This window comes from Ictidomys tridecemlineatus, chromosome 2 (assembly GCF_052094955.1).
Source record: "Ictidomys tridecemlineatus isolate mIctTri1 chromosome 2, mIctTri1.hap1, whole genome shotgun sequence".
In the NCBI taxonomy this organism is placed as follows: domain Eukaryota; kingdom Metazoa; phylum Chordata; class Mammalia; order Rodentia; family Sciuridae; genus Ictidomys; species Ictidomys tridecemlineatus.
Genome location: NC_135478.1, coordinates 25217248 through 25239660, shown reverse-complemented (window position 1 = coordinate 25239660; position 22413 = coordinate 25217248). Strand labels below are relative to the sequence as shown.

At 41.6% G+C, this 22413-nt stretch overlaps 1 protein-coding gene and 1 long non-coding RNA gene across 3 annotated transcripts in view; one reads left to right on the top strand and one right to left on the bottom strand.

The window, feature by feature from the left end:
- Positions 1 to 18610, bottom strand: part of Trank1 (tetratricopeptide repeat and ankyrin repeat containing 1) — a 99528-nt gene extending 80918 nt beyond the window's left edge. Inside the window, exon 1 of one of the 2 annotated variants that reach the window (XM_078038160.1) lies at positions 18270 to 18610. In XM_078038160.1, coding sequence (XP_077894286.1) covers positions 18270 to 18292 — 23 coding nt within the window. In that variant the 5' untranslated portion in view covers positions 18293 to 18610. The remainder of the gene's footprint in view (positions 1 to 18269) is intronic. The other variant, XM_078038159.1, reaches the window with a different exon arrangement.
- Positions 17505 to 20377, top strand: LOC120891452 (uncharacterized). Its single transcript, XR_013434355.1, has 2 exons — positions 17505 to 18109; positions 20246 to 20377. It is a non-coding gene; the product is annotated as an uncharacterized LOC120891452 (long non-coding RNA).
- Positions 20378 to 22413: the final 2036 nt, after the last annotated feature.

The window sequence follows — 22413 nt, the reverse complement described above, 5'->3', positions numbered from 1 at the left end:
AAGGGATTAAAAATGTACCATCTCAAAACATGCCAAATTTGTATATTGGTTATTTCAGACTGCAATCATTTGAAGATCTGTAATTGTAGAAAGGCCATATGACCTGGCCTTCCCTACATGCAGCAAGCCATGGAGATTCTTTCAGGAGGGATGCCCTTCACATACCAAGGCTGGAAAAGAACCATGATCACCATATACTAGTAACTGGGGCTGCAATGAACCTGAGTAAACAAACTTTAATCTTTATCCTTCACTAGCTTCTCCATCTTCCTCCCACACATATCTCTTGATAACACCCTTTGAATTTACTGCTCTAGTCCAGATATCCATTTGTCCTGTCATTCCTTCACAGATTTATTATTCTTTGTCTGAAAAATATAAAAGCATCATGCTTTGGTCATTTCTTTGAACTTCACTCCTATGTACGCGTAAAACTGATGGAACTTTTGTGCTTTTCACATGATAATCAGTTCTTATATTAACTGAATTCCTAAATCCAGCCAAGGAATCCATAGAAGCACTAAGGGAGTTCTTAAGCAGACTCCCCTCTTTGCCAAAAAAATTGCTTACTTTTTTTGGTGCCCTTCTTTTTTTAAATTTAAAGACTCCCAAAGCAGTCAATGATCCATTATCGGTTCTGGAATGCTGGGTGAGAGACAATTCTCACTGAATTCAAAGACAGTTCCTCTTAAAACTGAGTATTTCCTTTTCCCCAGGCAGGGGGCCATAGACAGTTTAAATTAAGAATCCAAACTAAGAACTCATTCTGAGGATTCCAATTTATTTTCTTTGCTTTCTTTTCCCCCCACATAAGGGAAAGGATACAAATGTGAGAAGAGAAGAGTAGGGATTTTCTTAAGAAACTCATTCAAAATCTTTCAGAGGCTTCTGGATAAGTAAGGTGATATTTCAAAGCCTTTCCTCTTCAGGTGCTAAATGGAACAAGTTCACCTTGCCACCAGGCCTCAGCAGTCTCACTGCCTGCCCCAACCTATCAAAACTCAGTTAAGTGGCCTCCAAAAACTGATGGCTGTTCCATTCTAGCTGGTCTCCTTTGTCTATCAACTTCAAATGATTCCTCCTTAATAAACACAGCTTCATCCACACCCAACTACATATACATCAAAGACAAGATGATGATTCTAAAACCAGTTGACTAGTCCAGCTCTGAACTGTCCTGAACTTTGCATCCTATGAGTCATACTTCCAGTAAAAAGTAAGCACCATAAATAAATACCTCCCTCATATGCAGGATCTCTTGACTTTCTAAACCTACATGCCTCTTCTGGTGAAATCTCAGACACTCACTGAACACATGTGCTTCCCGGTAGGGTCTGTATCTTTCAGAATGCTGCAGCCCTGGAAATTATACAGTACCTAACCTATGCTAGGCACTGTGCTGCATATCAGAAGTTTGAAGGTAAAAGAATAGCTACTATCCCCAGGGAGAAAAACATTAAATAAATAATTATGAGAATATTAAATAGATTTTTCTTCTAACAAAGAAAAGTCAAGGTTATAAGAAATCATATAACAGAAAAATAGCTTAGTTTCTAGGGGTCAAAATGCAAGATTGCCTCTCTTGGAATTGACTTTTAAAGCCAAAATTCTAGAAGAGCAGTAATCTCAGCAAAGGGTAGATGTTCAGGAGAGAGCAACAGTATGTACAAAGGCTCTGAGCTTCACAGTTCAAGAAGACAGGTAAGCAGGATGCAGAAGTGAAGCTGAAGGATAAGCAATGTCTACAAAGATAAATGAACTAGGATCGTAAAGGACTTCAGAGGGGCTTGGAGTTCATCTTAAATGCAATTGGGAAAGCAACACTGTTCATTACAACTTTCTGACAATGCAAATGTTCTGTTCTGCACTATCCAATACACTAGCTGCATGCAGTTATTACATATATGGTTAGTATGACTGAAAAACTGAATTTTAAATTTTACTTAATTTTAATTAAGTAAATACATACAGAGCCATATTTGACTTGTGGCTATTGCACTGGACAGTACAGCACTAGAAGATTTTAAGCTGAGGATTAATAAGTCCTAAGGGATATTTCTGGATCATCCTAGCCAAAGGCAAAAGGGAAAAGAACAGGCCAATATAGAATGAATTCAGAAGGAAGAGCCAATAAGAATTGCTGATGGACTTCATGGGACTGAGAGTAGGGGGCAGGAGAAATCAACTTCAAGTATTTTAGCCAAACTTTACTCTGCATTATACAAATGGGAGCTTTGATTTCAAATATAAATGTAATACTACTGAATTTTCTTTTACATACACAGAGTCTCCAGCCCCCTGTGAATAACCATTCTATGTCACTGACTCTGTGGGGTAAAACATTTAACATCAGTAATCTCAGAGACTTCAGGAGGCTGAGGCAAGAAAATCACAGGTACAAGGCCAGCCTCAGCAACTTAGTGAGACCCTGCCTCAAAATTGTAAAAGATAATAAAATAAAAATGGCTGGGAGTATAGCTTAATAATAGAATGCCCCTGGATTCAATCCCAAATGCCACACACACACAAAAAGAGACCAAAAACAAAACACAAGACACCGAAGGACAAATGGTATATAGTTCCATTTCTCTGAGGTGTTTACAGAAATAAAATTCATATAGTCAGAAAGCAGAATGGTGGAGTGGGGTAAAGGAGAGATGTGGAGGTATGTCTAAGAAATACAGAGTTTCGGTTTTGCAAATGAAAAAGTTCTAGAGATCAGTTGGACAATGGTGAAAATGTACTTAATGCTACTAACCTGTAAACACACTTAAAAACAGTAATGAAAAATTTTGTGGTTTTTACCACAGTTTAAAAGGAAATCTAAGTAAAAAAGAAATGAATCGGAAATCCAGAAACAGAAACATTAATGCATCAATGTAAAGGAACATTTTCTAGACTTGTATTTCTATTCCATGTTTAACAGGAAATTTACTTATTTAACTTATGCACACTATGCTACACCAAAATCCCTAAAACATGGCAGGATACCAAAGCCTCCCCCATCTTTACTAGTAATTATTTACATGCATACCCCAGAAGTAAAGGCAGCCAAGATACAAATTATTTATAAAACCACAAGAAGGCCTGGCCCTATTGACAAGATAATAATTAAAACTCATCTCTTAGCAGGCATCACAAGCAGGTGGAACTCACATAATTTCTGTGACCATAAGAATAACCACATTATGCAACAAATACACGTGGGGTTACAGTCAAATTGTCAAATAACATATATCAAAATTACCATACACTGGTAATAAAAAGAGATACAATAGGGATCTGTCATATCCCATTATCTTAAACAGGCCCTCCTTTTTTTCTGGTAACATTTTTATTGAGATAAAACACAATAATACGTGTAACAGGCACTGGTCTTAAATGTCTGGCTCATTGAATTTTTAAATTCATGTAACTCCCACCAAAATTTGTATTTGAACATTTCCAGGTCCTGAGAAGATTCCCTCTTGCCCATTTCTAATCTAATCCCACCTCCAGCACTATTTTGACTTCTCAACCATAGATGAGTTTTGCCTGTACTTGAACCTCATAACCACACAGTGGGTACCCTTCTTAGTTGATTTCTTTCCTTGAACTTTATCTGTGTAAGACTCACCTATAGTAATGCAAGTACCAGTCCCATTCTCTTATTGCAGTGCAATGTTTTGTTGTATGAACATGTCACAATTAATTCATTCTATTGATGAGCACTTATTTATCCATTTGTTGATGAGTTTGATATAATTATAAATGAAGTTGTTATAAACATTCTTGTACATGTCTCCCAGTGAATAATGTCTGCACTGGGTGGGGGGTACCTTCCCAGGAAGAAAATTGCTGAGGTGCAGAGGAGATACACTGTTTAGTTTTAGTAGATACCACCAGTTTTCTAAGTGGTTGAATCGATTTATATTCCCAAAAGCAGTATGCTGAGAGTATAAACTGCCAGTATTTTCAATGCTAGGTATTGTCAGTGTTTTCAAATTTAGCCAGTGTGGTATCTCACTGTGGTTTTAATTAGCATTTTCCTGAATGCTAAAAACGTTGAGTGCCTTTTCTTAAGTTTATGGGCCATATGAATGTCCTCTTTTACGAAGATCTGACTCAACCATAGAGAATTGTGTTGTTGGTTTTTTGTGGTGCTGGGGATTGAATCCAGGGCATTATATGTGTGAGACAAGCACTCTACCAACTGAGCTATATCCCCAGCCCTGTGTTGTTTTTAATAAGTAACTATTAGGTAGCAATATGTAAGACCATTAGATAACAATGAGAACCATTTTCTCAGCTTAGTAATATCACTACCAAAGAGCTGGAAGAAGAGTGGACTCTGACCTAGACACCTTACAGTCATCATTCAGCTATACAGCACACAAATAAGCTCAGGAAATAAATTTTCTAAGTCACCAATTACCAATAAGTGGCTAAGGAGATTTCCTTAGATTCTAGAGATAGCCTGGTGCCAGGAAATGATTTTGTAATAAACAGGTTAATCTTTTATGGTAGAAATGTGAAAGTTGATCCTTAATGATATTTATAACTTAGGAAGCTCTGACAATCTACCCATTTGGCTACAGGGTCCATTCTTGGGCCATTTAAAGTAACTGCTCCTGTCTAACTGAACCCCAATTTTGATTCAGTTATTTACCTCTGTCCCCTCCAAAAGCCCCTGGCTTTAAGAAAATCTGACTCTATTCTTAGTTCCTAATGTTTGTTTGTTTTTTAATATCTTCATTTATTTTATTTATTTTTATGTGGTGATGAGGATCGAACCCGGTGCCTCACATGTATGTGCCAAGTGCTCTACTGCTAAGCTATAACCCCAGCCACATTTCTAAGGTTTTGATGAGCAAATCCTATCTCCCTGCCAGGGATTGGTTCAGTACTGAGCATGGGGCACAGTTCTGGACCTCGAAACGTAAAGAAGTGTTTTATGAAGGACTCTGGAGAAATGTTTTATCACTTTTTTGAACAAGCTTCCAGAAAAGGATCATTATTTCTTAGGGCATGTCTAATATGGATGTGAGTGAATCTAGACATTGTGATGTGTAGATTTGTGACCCTAACTTCAGCTTCAGTTTGCTTCTGGCCTAAGGATAAATCAACACTCAAATAAAGAGGACCGAGCCCAGGGAATCAGAGGAAAACTGATGGGAGGCACTGATTTGAGAGTATGTTAAAGCCTGCCCCATCTCTGGACTTACTTCTGTTTATGTGAATACATCAGTTAGGATGTATCTGGCTCCCAGAAACAGAATATGTTAACATGGCTTAAACCAGGAGCAGTAATTTTCTCACATAATCAAAAGTCAGGGGGGGTAAAAGTAGTTCTGCATCTTTCTGTGACACCATTATAAACACACTGGCTTTGTGCCCTCATGTTTGTCTGCAGAGGGTTGAAGAAAGCTGCTAAAACTCTAGGTATAACCTTCAAGGCAGTAACAGGGCAAAGGGAAGAGCCACACACAACCCAATACCACTCAACTCTTCCACAAAAGAGGAAACTTTCCCAAAGTCCCTAAGTAGATCCTACCTGTGTCACTGGTCAGAAATAACTATCTGGATCTATAATGGTAGGCACAAAAAGAGGTTGACAGGAACTGTTGGATTTGCCAAACAATAGAGTGTCTCAAAATGAAGCAATAAATATTCTTATTGCTTACATTGGGTTTTCTGTTACTTAAAGCTAAAAACATGGTGATTTAGCTTTAACTATTACTATTTGATCTGGCTCCTATACTATTCTTTTATTATTCTATTTGGAACATTCTGTCCAATATGGTGGCCACTAGACACATGAAGATATTGAAATTTTAATTTAAATTAACCAAAATACAATTAAACTTCTGCTTCCCAGTCACTCTATTCATGTCTCAAGTGCTCCATGGCAATGTGTGGCTGGCTCCTGGTTACCATATCTGACAGTACAGAGCTAGAGTACCTCCATCATTGCAGAAAGTTCTATTGGAGAATGTGGTTCTGGATAGAATAGTAATCCAGGTGCAACATCTAAAATGTTATTTTTCTATTCAGTGGAAAATTTAGCTTCCAATTCCTTGTGTGTGAGCATGATGGATAAATGAAGGCTATTTCCCAGAATTTCAGTGTGCAGGGTATTTCCATGCTCTTTGCACTATCCTATTGCCATCTTTGAGCTTCATGAATTCTTTCTATGATGCACAACACTCAACATATAAAGATGAATAATACCTGTAATTATGAACTAAGTTCTCTTGAAATTATTTCTGTACCATATTTTGGCACAGAATGTGGGATCACAGGTTGTATTGAGTAAACTCAATTCATATCTCCTCCAAGCATCCCCTATTTACTGCCCACAGTATTACAATTAGAAACTCGTTAACTGCTCCATAGCATCCCCATAAATATGAAATTTTAAGTTTCCTTACTACTTGTCCCCTTAAAAAAAAATGGAGTGACAACCTGCAAAACCAAGGTGAGACCCAATAATGCTGCTGTTAACCTTGCAAAGCAAGTGTAAAGAAAATTTCCTGACTTCATGAAACAACTTGTTTTGTTTAAAAGGGAGAAGGAAAAAAGCCTTTTATTCCACTGGTTTGATCCCTATTTGATTAGCTGTTCAGAATTTTCAATATAGCCAACTTTAAAGTCCTAAATTTCCCCTGATATTCATTTTAGGACCTGACTCACCTCAGACTGACTCACTCTTGTCCCTCGACTAAACAGTACTTCAAAACATGTTTTTCATTAAATTTTAGATTACAAATGGAACAGTTTGCTATGTGAGAAAAGCAGAAGCAGGACTCCTAGGGAGGTTAATTATATTGACACTGCTTTATGATTTGAGGTTTGCAGGCTTAAATTATCAGAGGACTAAAATAACCTGAGAATATAAACTACAGATTTTCAAAGAAAAACTAGAGTAACTAAAAAATTTTTAATTTAAAAAATGAACATATGTAAATCTTATAGGAGCATTTTTTAAAATCTCTATATAAAGTATATATGAAGAGATTTAAGTCTGCAAGATTTATTTGAGGAAAAAACAAAATTCACTCAAACACATAGTATTGAATTTTAAAAATACTCCACGTTTCTGCTTGGGCAAATTCGTTATCACAAAATGTCAAATCTTTCCATATCAATGACTATATATTTTCAACAAAAATTTAATTTTATAAAAAATGTTTAAAAAAATTAATAGAAGAACTATCAAGTTCATTCAAAGGAATATACATACCAAAATAGCCAGTAGAATTTAATTAAAACAGAAGTATCAAAAGAGAATCTTCTCTAACATTTTAAAATATATTTATGATTTATCTAATTTTACAATGTAGTACTCACATATGAAAGTAAACACACCAATGTAATAAAACAGAAAAATAGGAAATAAATATATATTATAAAAGAATTCCATATGTGATAAAGGTTGCTTTTGAAATAAACTGGAAAAGAATAAATCAATCAGCACAACTGGCTAAATGTCTGGAAAAGAGGTTAAATTTCTACTTCACACCATATGGTAAACTAAGTGATGGACCCTCCAAAGATGTCCATACCCTGATCACCAGTACTTGTGGATACATGGCATTATATGGCAAAGGGAGTTTGTAGATATAATTGGGATTATACACCTTAAGACAGGGATGTTATCCTGGATTATATGAATGAGCTCAATCTAAATCACATGAATCCTTAAACACAAAGAACTCTCTGTGGCTAGAACCAGAAAGATACAGGGGAAGATGAAGGCAGGACAGAGGTAGCAGACCAAGCTTCACAAAGGACTAGGTTGATCACTGTAGGCCTTGAAGGTAAAGGAACTTAGGTGGCCCTAAAACACCAAAGGGCTCCCAGCTGACATTCAGTAAGGATATAGGACTCCTCACACCTATAGCTACAAGGAACTAGATCCTGCCACGAATGAGTTTGGTTGAGGATTCTTTACAGACTCTCCTAAAGAGAGCCCAGCAGCCAACATCCCAATTTTAGCTTTGTGAAACAAACCAAGCTAACCCAGATTTGTGTCCTACAAACAATGAGACGATAAGTTTGTGTTGTTTTAAACTACTGTTTGTAGTCATTTTATATGGCAGCAATAGAAAATACACATCAAATGCCAAAATTAGTTCCAAATGAATAAAAAAAAAGTGAATGTAAAAAAAATAGCATAGCAATAAAAAAGAACAAACTGCTAATGCACATAGCAGTATAAAGAATCTCAAAAATTATTAGACTGAACACAAGAAGTCAGACTCAAAATAGCAAATGTTGTGTGATTCCATTTAGATGAAGTTCTAGGACAAGCAAATCTAAACAATAAGAAGAGTGGTTGTCGGGGCTGGGGTTGTGGCTCAGTGGAAGAGCACTTGCCTAGCGTGTGTAAGGCACTGAGTTCAATTCTCCGCACCACATAAAAATAAATAAATACAGATATTTAAAAAAGAAAGAGTGAAAACTGGTTGCCTAGGGAGACAGGTATACTGACTAGAAAGAGATATGGATGAGCATTCTGGCAGAGTGGAATTGTTCTTTATTTTGATCAGGGTGGTTGGTCACATAGGTGTATGTATACATTTGCTGTGCTTATTCATTGACTAAGGGCACTTAAAATCTATTTTATTGCATATAAATATCCCATTTTTTAAAGTACTGAGAAAAAGAAATGAAAAGCACTAGAAGAAAATGTAGGTACAAATTTTAGATCATCTTTAGTCAATTGAAGAAGAAATATGCCCAATATCTAAAAAAGTGATGTTTACATCACTTTGATCTGGACTTAACTTTAATGCCCATCAACATGGAATTGGTTGGGGGTGGTTGTTTGTTGTTTTGTTTTGCAGTACTAGGAATTAAACTCAGGGCACTCTACCACTGAGCTACATACCTAGTCCTTTTCCTTTTTTTATTTTGAAACAAAATTGTGCTAAGCTGCCTAGGCTGGCCTTGAATTTGCAATCCCCCTGCCTCAACCTCCTAAGTCCTTGGAATTACAGGTGTGTGCCAACACATCAGCCAAGAATTGATTTCACAGAATCTTACAACAGGATTGACTAAGGGCACTTAAAATCTATTTTATTGCATATAAATACAACATATTTTTTAAAGAGCCAGGTGCGGTGCCACACGCCTGTAATCCCAGCGCCTTAGGAGGCTGAGGCAGGAGGACCCTGAGTTCAAAGCCAGCCTCAACCACTTAGTGAGGCTCTAAGCAACTCAGTGGGACCCTGTCTCTAAATAAAATACAAAAAAGGATGTGGTTAAACCCCTCTGGGCTTAATCCCCGGTACCAAAAAAAAAGAACAAAAAGATGTACCAATCTGGGATCCAAAATATATTTCAAAAAAGAGATACAGAAAAGAGATATAGAACATTGTGTCTTCTACACTACCTTTTGTGTAAAAAATAAATAAATAAATGAGGAGCTGAATAAGAATATTTATTTGCATTTGCTTACAAATGCATAAAGAAATTCTGGAAGGAACTTCTAGAAATTAAACTATCTTTATTGGAAGCAGGGCAGAGGGTGGAAAAGGGAAGATTTTTCTTCATAACCTTTTTATATTTTAGATACCTGAATGACATAAATTATAACAATTTTTAATGTAGTGGGGGGGGGAAGTAGGTAATCTTCAATTTTGAGAAGTCCACTCTACTGATACTAAAAGTAGAAACCATAAAGAAAAGTGAAATATATGAATCCATGAAAACTACAATGTATAGGAATCTATAGGAATACATTAAAAGGACCTGAAAAAGTTTAATAGTACCCTAAATCAACAAAATTGTGAATAGAGCACTCTCATGTACTGCTGATGGCAGAATGAAGTGGTATATGTTAAATGCACAAACTTGTAACATAGCTATTTAGCTGCTGGGAATTTATTCTACAACCACATTTTATTCAAGGATATAAGGAGGTTCACTGCCTCATTCTCTGTAAAAGCAAAATAATACAAATCAGAAAGTCCAACAACTGGAGAAGTTTAGATAAAGTGTGATACAGCTTACAACAGAACATTGTACAGTTGTTTAAAACTATAAGGTAGATCTAGATAAAAAGGAAAGGATTCAAAATATGCAATTAAAGTGAATAAATCAAAATGGAGAGCAATTTATAAAGCAACTTGGAGAACAACTTGGAGAGCTTTAAGGATGTATATGAATGTGTGCATGTATGTGTACACTTGATCTATTGAGAGAAATTCTGGAAGGGCACTTAGGAAACTAGTGAGAGTGGTGATCTTTAGGGAATAGATCTAGGAGTTGGCAGAATAATCCTGAACTATGAAAGAATAAATTTCTGTTAAGTCACCCAGTTTGTGGTGATTCTTTATTGCCACCCTAGGAAACTAATAAAATACCTCATTGAATCATATAAATAGAAAGAATTTAATAAATTGAGATATTTGAATTACAATTTCTAGAGCAAGTAATCCAAGACTTGGAGACTCTTAGGACCAAAGTCAGATGACACAGTAAAGAACACCAAAGGTGAAATTCGGGCTCACTCCCCTCAGCTCCCTGCCCCCATCACCTCTGGGTAGGCAGGAAAGCCAAGACTAGAATGCAAGTCTTACCTTTGGTCCATGACAGCTCAGGCTAATGTCCAAGAGGCATTGGGGATCCCTGCCCATTATTGAGTATAATTCCTGCAATATTTACAGAACCTTTATTTTGTTTGCCCAACAAAGAAAAAACCTTTAGTGAAAACAATGCCCTAGTATTTTTTAAAGGGGTTACCTGAAATTACCAGTCAGGTAAGCAGCTATAGCAAAGAAAATCTGTGAATCTCAAGGCCTTGACCATTTCCCAAGGCAGATGAGGCTGATGATGAGCGTAGGAGAGGTCAGCACTAGGATATTTGAAAATGGCCCCAAATCTTTTCCTACTAAATTGTTCCTTTGGGAAGAAAAGCATCTGTTTACAGGACCTAAGAAACACTTTCCAGCTAGAGGACAGTGTCATCATAGTAGGCAGCTCTGGTTTGGCTGCTCACCTCAATGCAAAGGCCTTCTCAGGGGAGAGCTAAGGTGCACAGACACAAGCCCCAGGGCCTTATGCTCTTCATGTGCCAAATATAACAGGTCAGAGCCCTTCTCTGGGAGTTTCTGAACTGGAACTTTGGGAAGAATCCTCTGGAGATGGAAGCTGGGGTAGGAGGCTCCAGAGGGGATCAGCCTTACTTTCCACTGAGAAGTCAATCTTCAGTAAGAGAACATGATACCTATACCCAGAGAGAAGCAGAAAAAGGGGCATTTGCAGGCCCCAGAATAGCTATCTCTGAATTTGGTTCAACACACTCTCCAGAAATATCTTCCTCACCATCCTGTGTTAATGTAGTACTGGCCTTTTCATTGCTCTCCCTGTTCTAGTCTCACTCAGCTCCAGCTCATCCTCCTCAACACCATCAGTGAGTCAGTTCCCAAGTCCATCAGATCATGTGCTGTGTCCAGGATGAAAAACCCTCCAATATCACCTAGGGCCTCACCCTACCTGCCTCCATCCACATCAGCTCTTCCCCAGGGAACTTTCAGATTTTCCGGGCCATTCTCTGGCCACAGTAACTGCTGCTGCTCTGAACACCTCTGTGTGAACTCTTTACTCACCTTTTTGGAAATATATTTCCGACAACAGCATCTATGTTTTAGGTACTGTGCTAAGTCTCAGGAACTCTGTGCTATACATTTATTTATTTAAATGTTTTCACTAGCAGCCTACTCTCGTAAGGCAGAAACTAAGTCTTTTGTTAATCATTATTTCTGCAACCCAAGGGCTCAGGATTGTTGAATAAATAAATAATTTCCTGGCTGCTTCTTTATCAGAGACAGATGATTAGCTTAGTGGAAAAGGAAGAAAGTTGAAGGGACAGTTATTTTGGACTAAATGATTTCACTAATAGTGCTAGATTTCTTGCCATTTCTTGGAAAGCCAAGAAATGTTGAACTGCCAGCTGTTCCCTTGGATAAAGATGCCAAATCAAAGCCAACCACACAAAATACAAACCAGAAATAACCAGATTAAGTCCAACTAAAATAAAATCACCAAAGCTGTTGGCTAATAGGGGAGAAAAGGAGAAAGACACCTACAAATTTAAAAATATTCACTCAGAATTTAATGGTCAGCATCCAAGGCCACATATCTGCATGTGCAATTATAGTCCTGGAGATTCAAAACTGTTAAAGAATAATCCCATAGATCAGCAGTTCCTAAATTTTTGGAACTGACAAACAATAACATTTGCACACACCAAAAGAAACTGAAGGGGACCTAAATTAGAGTTTCCAACTCATTATTTTTCCAAGTAAGAACATTTTCCAAAAAAATGAGTACCATCTACCATCCCCACAATTTCACCCCCCCCCCAAAAAAAAGAAATACTGTAACTCCAAAGAAAGAAGAAGAATGTAAACTCTGCCTAAAGACAGTCATCCTCAAGGAAAAACAAGCTAAAAGCCTTACATCAAATTTTAATCTTAGATAGTATGCAGATGATTTGGGCCCTGACAGACATTTCAAGTCCTAAAAACCAAGTCAGACCCGTGGAAAATGATCAAGAAATAACACTAAAAGGCAAAGATAGATCAATTTCTACTACTGGTGCATTAAACCTCCAAAGAAGGAGCCATATGAATACCTCCCTCTCAGTTTGTGGCAGTAGTAGACCCACAATACCTCCTCAGAGGCCACAGACTGCTGTTTTCCCTATTGCTGTTTGAATGAGAGTAATTCAAGGCAGTTGCATGGGAACAGGTAAAATCTTTTGTGTACTTACCATATGACAGGCCCTGTGACAAACCCTTCTAGGCATTTTCTCCCTGAATACTTCTAACAACATTCAATAAAAGAGGGGTACAATTAGCCCAATTTTAAAAATCCAAAATACCCACACAAGTGAATGGAGTTCTCTAAAAAGATTCAAACCCAAGTCTAAAACCAAAAACTGTGTTCACAATCCCTGAGAGAGATGAAGTACACAAAAGGTGAGGATGACTGGGAAAAAGTAGAAGATAAGCTTTAAAATCAAACTCCTGAAAAAGCCAATCTGAAGAACCACTGAGAGGTTAACATTGAACATTCTACCTCAAAACAAATGAAGAGGTTAAGTATCCACCAGCCATAGTTTCCAGCCATTTATTTAAAAATCTTGATTCAGGTATTTGTGCTAAATCCAGTTTGCTATTCCCCTCATTTAGGCTTCTGCTCTCCCTTAGAAAGCACCTGGAAGCTATACTTGTGAAGTTGGGAAGCCAAAAAAAAGGCACACAGCATTCCTGTGACAGGTCTTGAACAAAGGTGCTTTCTCATTCAAAGGAGATCCTGAGTTATGAATAATAGCAGTCCAGTCATTCCCTCCTCCAGATCCCTCCCCTAGTCTCTCTGTAACACAGTCATGCACCCCATAACAATGTTTTGGTTAAGAACAGACTGCAGATATGAGGGTGATCCCGTTAAACTACATCATTCAGTGACCTCCCAGCCCTCCCAGTGTGTGTACATACACTCTATGATGTTCACACAATAATGAAGTAACCTAAGGATGCATTTCTCAAAAGTTCTTTAATGAAAACGTGTGTGTTGACAATTTCCTGAAAAACAGGGCCTTGATTTGGCCTTGAAAAATGTGTAGACTTTGGCCAGGTTGATTCATCCACACTCCCACCCTCCAGAGTTAACCTTATAAATAAAACACAGACACAGACACACACGTGTGTGTGCGCGCGCGCGCACACACACACACACACACACACACTCCATGGCTTCTAACCTCGTTTAGAATAATGCCCAAATAGCTCAGATTTCCATACACAACACTTACCTTACCTTCCCAACATTCTCCAACACTATTCTTGCTGTGTTATATTCATATGACTCCAAATTCACCCGGCTCCCTCCAACTTAAAGGTCTTTGCAATGCAATGTAATAGGGCTGGGGCTAGCACCAGAGGATGACATAAGAACTCAGTATCCTCCTCACAGAACAAAAAGCCAAGAAACCTGAGTTCAAGTCCCACTTTCACCTCTTTCAGGCCTGATGTCAGGCAGCAAAATTCACTTAACTCCAGGCCTCAGTTTTATTTACTAGAAACAGAAACAGTATTGCCTTACATGACTTGGACCTGGAATCTACATTTTCTCAGTCAATCAATAAATGTTAATTGATTGTCTACTGTGTTCTAGGCACTCTGCTGGGTGCTTGGAATGTGTGAATAAGACTGACAGAAAACCACTACTCCCCTCATGAAGCTCATATTCTGTGTAGGTAGAGATGTAAAATGAGGATTACTCACAATACTTCTATGGAAATTAAATAATATATGAAGTACATTTTATATAGAGCCTGGTACAGGATAAACTATTATGATTACATTGGTATTTGGAATATAATTTCTTTTTTGTAAAATGTTCTCTCTCTCTCTCTCTCTCTCTCTCTCTCTCTCTCTCTCTCTCTCTCTCTCGACCTCATTCCACCTGCTTGAAGTTCTCTTCATCTTGTTTAGGTACAGCTCTAAATTGACCTCCCATACTTCCTCCTGAGATGCATTCAGGACCTAGAAACCCCAAGCGCTTGCCTACATTTTCACTAACCCATTCTCACAGGTCTTCCTGACATTAACTCTGTTTCATCATCATTAGCAGGTCTGTTTTATGTTTATACCCTTCTTTAGCGTCATACAATGCCCTCAAATATATCTAAGGAGCAAAATTGACCTGAAAAATGAAAAGCAAAAAAAGAGGTGAGAATAGATAAGGAGAAAGAGCACATCAGAAATTCTGGAGGCTAGCTCATGAGTATCCTTAGTATCTGAATAGAGTGTTCAGGACTGAATGAGATGACCCCTAGAAGTCACCAAGTTTGGAGGCTCCCAGGTACAGTAGACTCTGATAAAGAATGACATGGCCCAGGCTCAACCAAATGAGATTGCCCAGGAAGCCACAGCTGGACATGAAAGATAAGTCCATCCCAGTTCAAGGCTGCTATCTAAGCATTCTTGTCACAATGAATCAAGATTGACCAGGATGAGCTGGGCACAGTGATGCTTATCTGTAATCCCAGCTTCTCAGTAAACTGAGGCAGGAGGATCACAAGTTCAAGGTCAGCCTGAACAATTTAGAAACACTGTCTCAAAATAAAAAAATTTAAAAGGGGTCTGGGGATGTAGCTCAGTGGTAGAGCACTTGTCTAGCATGCGTAAGATCCTACCGTTCAATCATTTGTACTGAAAAAAAAAAAGCCCAGTATGGGTGCTATAATTATTCATATTTTCTACACTGGCCTTGTCTCCTCTAAAATATCATCACTGTTTTTCCAGGGCTAGCAACCCTGACCCTTTTCAAGTGTTATCCCATTGATAGAAAGACCCAGTGCTTAGAAAATAAAAACATTTGGGCTGGGAATGTAACTCAAAGGAAAATGCTTACCTACCATGCACAAGGCCCTAGGTTCAAACCCCAGCACAGAAAAATTAACTAAATAAAACATCCCAATCCAAATAATATCACTAGAACTTTGAAGACAGATAAAGCTAAATTTAAATTTGGCTTGGTTCCAAAAGACATACAGCTCACCAGGTTCATGGGCGCTTAGACAGGCATGCTATGGTGACTGCAGCATGGGCATTAAGAGTCAACATCCAGGCAATAAATGGAATTGATTCAGGTTAACTGAGTCCAGAGTATCATTCACTTACCCAATTCATTCACTCTTCCATATTTTCATATTTTATTTCCAAAGAAATAAGGCAATTTGCTTATACAACCTGAGACCAAGAAAAATGTCTGGTCGGGAAGAATGAACAACCAAAAAAGAAAACCATACTGCTGTTGGTTTCAACACTATGACATTTTTGAGTTCCCAAAATGACTTTTATCTGCTTTAATGCTTTTTTTAAAAAAACGTTAAATTCATCCTACCACTTTCCCCCAGCACAGAACTTTGCTGTAACTAAGTGTCATCTTTGCTAAGATGAAAGTTCATTTTCCCCAAACTCCTCTTCCTTGAAAAGATTTCTTGTAATGAAGTTTGGCCTTGAAAACCTCAGCCTGCACTCCAAGGAAACTTGCTCCAAAACCAGTGAGCTGCAGTCATTCTGAGGGCAAAGCTCTGACTTGTCAGCTTCACTTGCCCATCTGGAAAAGCAAAGGAGGGTTCATTCCTCAAGGTCATTAAAAACAATGGCCAGATGCCCACACTCCAACCTCCACTTCAGTTCTCAAAAATGTCGCAGACATGGGACCTGTAGACTCTTCTTTGCTGCTAAAAGAATCTTCATTCCAAAAAGCAAAGATAAAATAAGAGGGTATACACCACAGAATGGGCCTTTGGTAGCAACCACAGAAAAACAGTACCAAGTTGTAAAGGAAAGTTTAAAAATGCCAGAGGACAAATTCTGTATTTGTCATGGGCAGGGAAGTCAAGAAAGCAGACGTCTAATACCATATCCACTACTCTAGCAGCTAATGACTAACAAGCCATGGTCTTCCTGGGGTGCAAATGCTTCCTCTATGAAATAATTAAGGCTCAGTTCTTGACACTGCAGCTGTGAAATTCTAAGGAAAGACTTAAAGAATCCCCTTTGAAAGCTGTAGGTCCAAAGTCTACTGCAGTCTTGAAGCACTCTCCTTTCTTCTTCTTTCCAAAATATGACAAAAAAAAAAAAAAGGAATCATTATGCACCCACCTTCCCAGCACTCTCACAATGCCCCACTGGGCTCCCTGTGAATAGACAGCCAGAACCAGAGTAACCAAAAGCATCTGTAGCTCTGCAGTTGTCACCTAAAACTGGTTAGTCAGTCATAAAATCAAGTTAATGAATTATGATTAGCTTTTTAAAATACATTATGTCCAACAAAATAGAATTAGTGTGTCTCACCTTGTAGAAAACAAGGGTCGACCAAAAGAAGCTCTTCATGCAGTTTTATAAACCTCTATGTACATGGGTGTGAGAATCTCTATTGCGGGTCTTGATCCAAAAAAAAAAAAAAAACAGACTGAAAACCCTCAGTAGCAGGGAGATTCTACTCTGGGAGCACTTGCCACATACACCCATCCCACCTTTATCCCCTGTAGAGGATGCAAAAGCCTGCAAAGGGTATTTCGGACCCAAGAACCCATCCTATAATCCTACAAAACAGACTTAACTAAACACAATTGAAACAAACTTCTGACACCCGCCACCAAACCCGCCCCCTAATATGATACTTTCTAGAAAGCACCAAAGATGTTCAACAAAAGACACCATCAGAGTAACAGCCTTGCCTCAAAAAGATGCCTGGCACAAGAAGGCTCAGCATTAGGCAGCAGGAGAGAACATCAGTACTTGGGTCCAAGCTTGCCCGCTGCACAGCAACTGGGCCAACAGCAACTGGGCTGGGGGCAGATAGGAACACTGGAGACCTCAGAACCCCCTTTTTCTTTCTCTTCGATTTTTTTTTTTCAAGTTGCACACCTCCCTAAAAAATTACCCTAGGAAACACCAAAGCTTGCATCAGGCCAGAAACGCCCCCAAGTTGAAGAAATGGTGGCCAGCACAGCAAGCCCATCTCAGTGGGGCTGAGGGCTCCCTGCTGGCATGAGCGCGGGACTAGGGTTGGGGAAGTGAGCAGAGCAGAGAGCTCTTCCAAAGCAACAGGGTCCGAGCACACGCTGGGAAAGTCTCGGAAGCAGAAGCTTGGGCTTCTGAGGACTCTGGTGCGCTGTCTTGGGGCCCCGGCTGCCACCCGTTACTCGGCCAGGGGAGGAAGGTGGGCCACGCGGCCCCATTCAGGCAAGCCCATCCGGATGGGCAGGGAAGGAGGCCTCCTCCTGCCGGGAAGAGGCCAGCGCTCTCTAAGTTCCCCGCGAATCCCGCCCTTCCAGCCTGGCGCCGTTCCATGCCCCGCCGAACCCCGCGCCCGAGAGCCAGCCTTCCCCAGTGCGTGCCCCGGGGGTGCGTCCGCGGGGACTACGCCAGCGGGCCGGGATCCCTGAGGAGGGGAAGTGGACCGAGGGCGGCAGGTTCGAGGTCCCGGTGGGATCCAGGCAGGCCGCGCGCCGCCGCAGTCCTGTCGCAGCGCGTGCCCTAGTCCCCCGGGGTGGAAGGCCGGAGCCGCCCCCACGCCCGCCCACGCGCGACAGGCCCAGGTCAGTGTCTGGACCGCTGCGGCCTCCCGGGGATGGCTCGCCAGGCCTGCTGCGCCGCCGCCTCGGGGGTCGCCGGCCCCCCGCGCGGCCGTTTCCCGCCAGGCAGGGGCGCGGGCCCAGAAGGCCAGAGGCGCCCCGCGCTCCCAGCGCCACTACGCACCTAGCTGCCCGCGGGTCCCACATGGCTGGGGCCGGAGGGACCGCGCCAGGACCGCCGCCGCCTCGGGAGCCGCTGCCCGGGGGGCGCGCGCGGCGGGCGGTGCGGAAGCCCGCAAGCTCCGGGCGCCGTAGCGCGGGGCAGGGGCGGCGCGGGGCAGCGGCCGCCCGCGGGGGCCCCTGCTCCCTGCGGCTCGGTTCCCCCGCCGTGTTGAACAGAGCGGGGGCGCCGGGACCCCGGCGCCCGGGCGGAATGCAGCCGCAGACCAGACCGAGGCCAAGTTTCCACGTAGTTGCGAGAGCCCGAAAACTGTCACGTGCACGTCGCCGCTGGGTGGGAGGGGGTGTTTGTCATCGTGTTCAAAAGGGGCGTTTCGGTGTCTCACATCATGCATGTGAGGGCTCCAATGGGGTGGCTCTCGGCCGCCTTTGAAAAACGAGTGCTTCGCGCCCGTTGCCTCGAGGGACGGGGCGCACACTCCTGCCCCAGCCTTGGCCGTCAGCCAACTCGCTCCTCTCAGTGGTCGGGAGGCCCAGCGTGGTCGCTAACGGCCTCTGTGGCGTCCCTCCTTCCCTCGGTCTCCCTCCAGCCCTAAGCGGCCCAGGCGCCCACTTCCGGCCACCTCGGCCATGGACGAACGCTGATACTCACTGTGTGCTCGCCCCTCCACTCTGGGGGCGCTGGGGGTTCTGGAGTGGGGCGGGCAGCGGGGCCCCGGGCTTCTTAACGCTCACGGCAGTGTTCATGTCGAGTCCACCGCTCCCCGCCGGCCGCAACAGGCAAGGAACCCAGCGAGGTCTTGGTCTACTTCTCCTACCTCCTGGAAAGACAATGAAGACCCAAAGAGTTGGGGGACAGTTAGGGCCACCCCAGGCTGTCACATCCCCCAACGGTTCTGGGCAACACACCTACTTCCACCCTCCACTCGGTTGGGCCTTTCACAGCTTCTCTGGGACCGGGATCCCACCCAACCAGAGAGAGAAGCTCTCTGCCCTGGGCGAGGCCGCGGCCTACACCGCCTCCTGGTGGCCCTCACGTCCTTCTGGGGAGCCAGGCGCCCCTCTTGGGGGAGGAAGAGACCATGGAGCTTCCGCCAGAGGAGCGGTGTTGTTTTTAAAAAGAGGCAGAGAGGCCTTCCTAACGCAGCGACGCGCCTGAGACACCCACCCCACGTGCGTTCCTGTGAGTCTAGACGTGGTCTCCCGGTCTCATCTAGTGGTCTCCTTGATTCTAGAATCTACCGCCTCCCATGTCGCCTGTGCATTCACCTTCCTCAAATACATTGCATCACTTCCCGTCCAAAGGCCTCCAGCGGCACCCGGTTGCCAGCTAGAGACTCCATGAGTAACCCAGCAATTGAGACTCAAGTTTCATCCTACCCTTCCCACCGACCTCCTTGTAGGAACACGAAATTCCCATGGTTCCGAATCTTCGGGAACTTTTTAAAAAATCTTGATATCGGAGTCCTACTCCCAAGCAGTCTGATTTAATTGGTAGGGGGTATGTCAGGGGCAGCCGGGTTTTCAAAGCTGCCCAGGTGATTATGACAGGTAGCAAGGCTTGGGAACCACTGCCAACTTCCAAATGGTCCAGGCTGCTGGCTATTTACCAGACGTCGATGGTCCTTCAACTTGCAGGGGTCTTTACGTGCCCTTCTTGGGATCCATGGCCCAACATCGCCCAATTCTGTTAGTATTATGGTTTGGATGTGAGGTGCACCACCACCCACCACCCATCACCAAAAAAAAAAAAAAAAAAATCATGTTAGACAATTCTGGAATGTTCACGGGTGAAACGACTAGATGATGAGAGCTGTCGCCTCTCCAGTGGATTCATTCATTTGATGGATTAAGAATTAGCACGGATTACTGGGTGGTGGCTGGACGCAGGTGGGGCATGGCTGAAGGATGTAGGTGGCTGGGGGCTGCCTCTGGGGTTCCTTTCTCTTGTCCCTCAGCTCTCGCTCACTCTGTTTCCAGGCTGCGGTGAGCCCAACTGCGTGCCTCCACCACGTTCTTCCGCCATGTTTCTCCTCACCTGGGTCCAGAGCAGTGGAGTCCCCGCACCGTGGACTGAAACCGCAAGCCCCAAATAAACTTTTCCTCCTCAAAGTTGTTCTTGTCTGCTATTTTGATCACAGCGAGGAAAGGCTGGCTGACATGGAGAGGACCCACGCCCCCTCGCTTAGTACTGCCATTTCCCTGGCAGCTGCCTTGAGTCTCCACATCCAGAAGGCCTAGCCAGCCTCTGACGTCAGGGGGGCAAGGCGAGGAGGGATTGGCGAGTGAGCCGTGGTGAAGAAGTGCCACTACCCTGGCTGGGGCTTTTTAAGCATCTCAGGAGCTTGTCACACTTTCCCTTCTCGTGTCTTTCACCACTGTCCTCGAAACAGTCGTATCGGGGTGCTGAGTTTTGTTTTGTTTCACGAGGTCACAAATGGAACCCAGGACCTTGCATTTATTAGGCCTGCGCTCAACCACTGAGCCATCACCCCTGTTGGCTGTGCCTTCCTTTTAAATTTGTTCATTCTTCTTCTTTTATTTTTTCATTTTTATCACAATTATACATCGGTACAGTTAACAGAGCAGTGCCCTCGCTCCCACCTGACTCTCCCAGAAGCAGTCACTTTTATGTCTTTGAGCTGATTATTTTAAAAATCAGGTTTGCTTACTATTTGTTGTTGGAAGCCTTTCTCCCCGTGTTATACATCAAGTAAATTTTTTGAGATTGTTTTCCTATATGAAAACCTCCACCCTTAGTTCATAACCCGCTTGAATCAAACTGTGAAATATGATGTATTAAGAACTGTGTAATGTTTTGAACGACCAACAATAAAAATATATATATATATATATATATATATTTTATTTAGAGATAGGGCATCTTTCTAAATTGCTGAGGCTGCCTATGAACTCTCCATCCTCCTGTCTCAGCCTCCTGAGCTACTGGGATTGCAGGCATGTGCCACCATGCCTAGCTGAAACTGTGAGACTAAATGAATCTTTCCTCCCAGGCATGGTGGTGCATGCCTGTAATCCCAGCATCTGGGAAACTGAGGGAGGAGGATCAAGGGTTCAAAGCCAGCCTCAGCAACTAAGTGAAGACCTAAACAACTCAGCAAGACCCTGTCTCCCAAAAAAAGACTGGAGATGCTCAGTAGTTAAGAGCCCTTGGATTCAATCCCCAGTACAAATAAATAAATGAATAAAAAAAAAACCCTCCACCCTTGATATATTAGTTTGTCTAGGTATGAAGTTCTAGGATGGAAATCATTTTCCTTCAGAATTTTGAAGCTCTTGATCCAGTGAGCTCTAAATTCCAGGACTGTTGTTGAGAATTCCAAATACATTCCATCACCAGTCTTCATTGGACCTCTTTTTGTTTTAATCTTTCAAAGACGGAAGAATCTTCTTTTTCTCCTCAATGTTTTGAAATGACAAATGATGTGCTTGGATATTGGTATATTTGTGCATTCTACTTGGTACCCGGTGGGTTCTTTGTCTTTATCACTCAAGCTCTTCAATCTGGGAAATATGATCTTAAACTATTTTGTTAATTGGTTTTTTCTCCTTTATTTTTCTTGTTTTCTTTTTTTGAAATATTATTTAGATATGAGGCTTCCAATATTGGTCTCTGTGATAGTGTCCCTTAATTTTCAAATCAATGCTAGTTTCCATATTTTTAAAAAGTTTTATTTGAATTAGTTTCTGGGAAATTTCCTCAATTTTATATTACAAGTCTTTTTTTATATCAAACTTTTACTTTTTCCAAGAATTCTTTTTGAATTCTTCCTTTTTTGGAGTATCCCATTTTCTTTTTTATGATTATGCACATAATCCCTGCAACTCTTAATGGTGGATTTTTTGGTTTTGCCTGCTGCAAAGGCTTTATGCTTCAGGATCCTTTTACTGTTTATGTTTTTGTTTTGTTTCCCTTGTTAAAGATTTTCTTCAGATGCTTTTCTGCTTATGAGTAAGACTATAGAGTGGGCCGGGGCTGTATCTCAGTGGCAGAGCGCTTGCCTTGCATTTATGAGGCACTGGGTTTGATCCTTTAACACCACATTAAAAAAATAAACAAATAAAATAAAGGCATGCTGTCCAACTACAAAAAATAAAAATTAAAAAAGACTAGGGAGTAAGATATC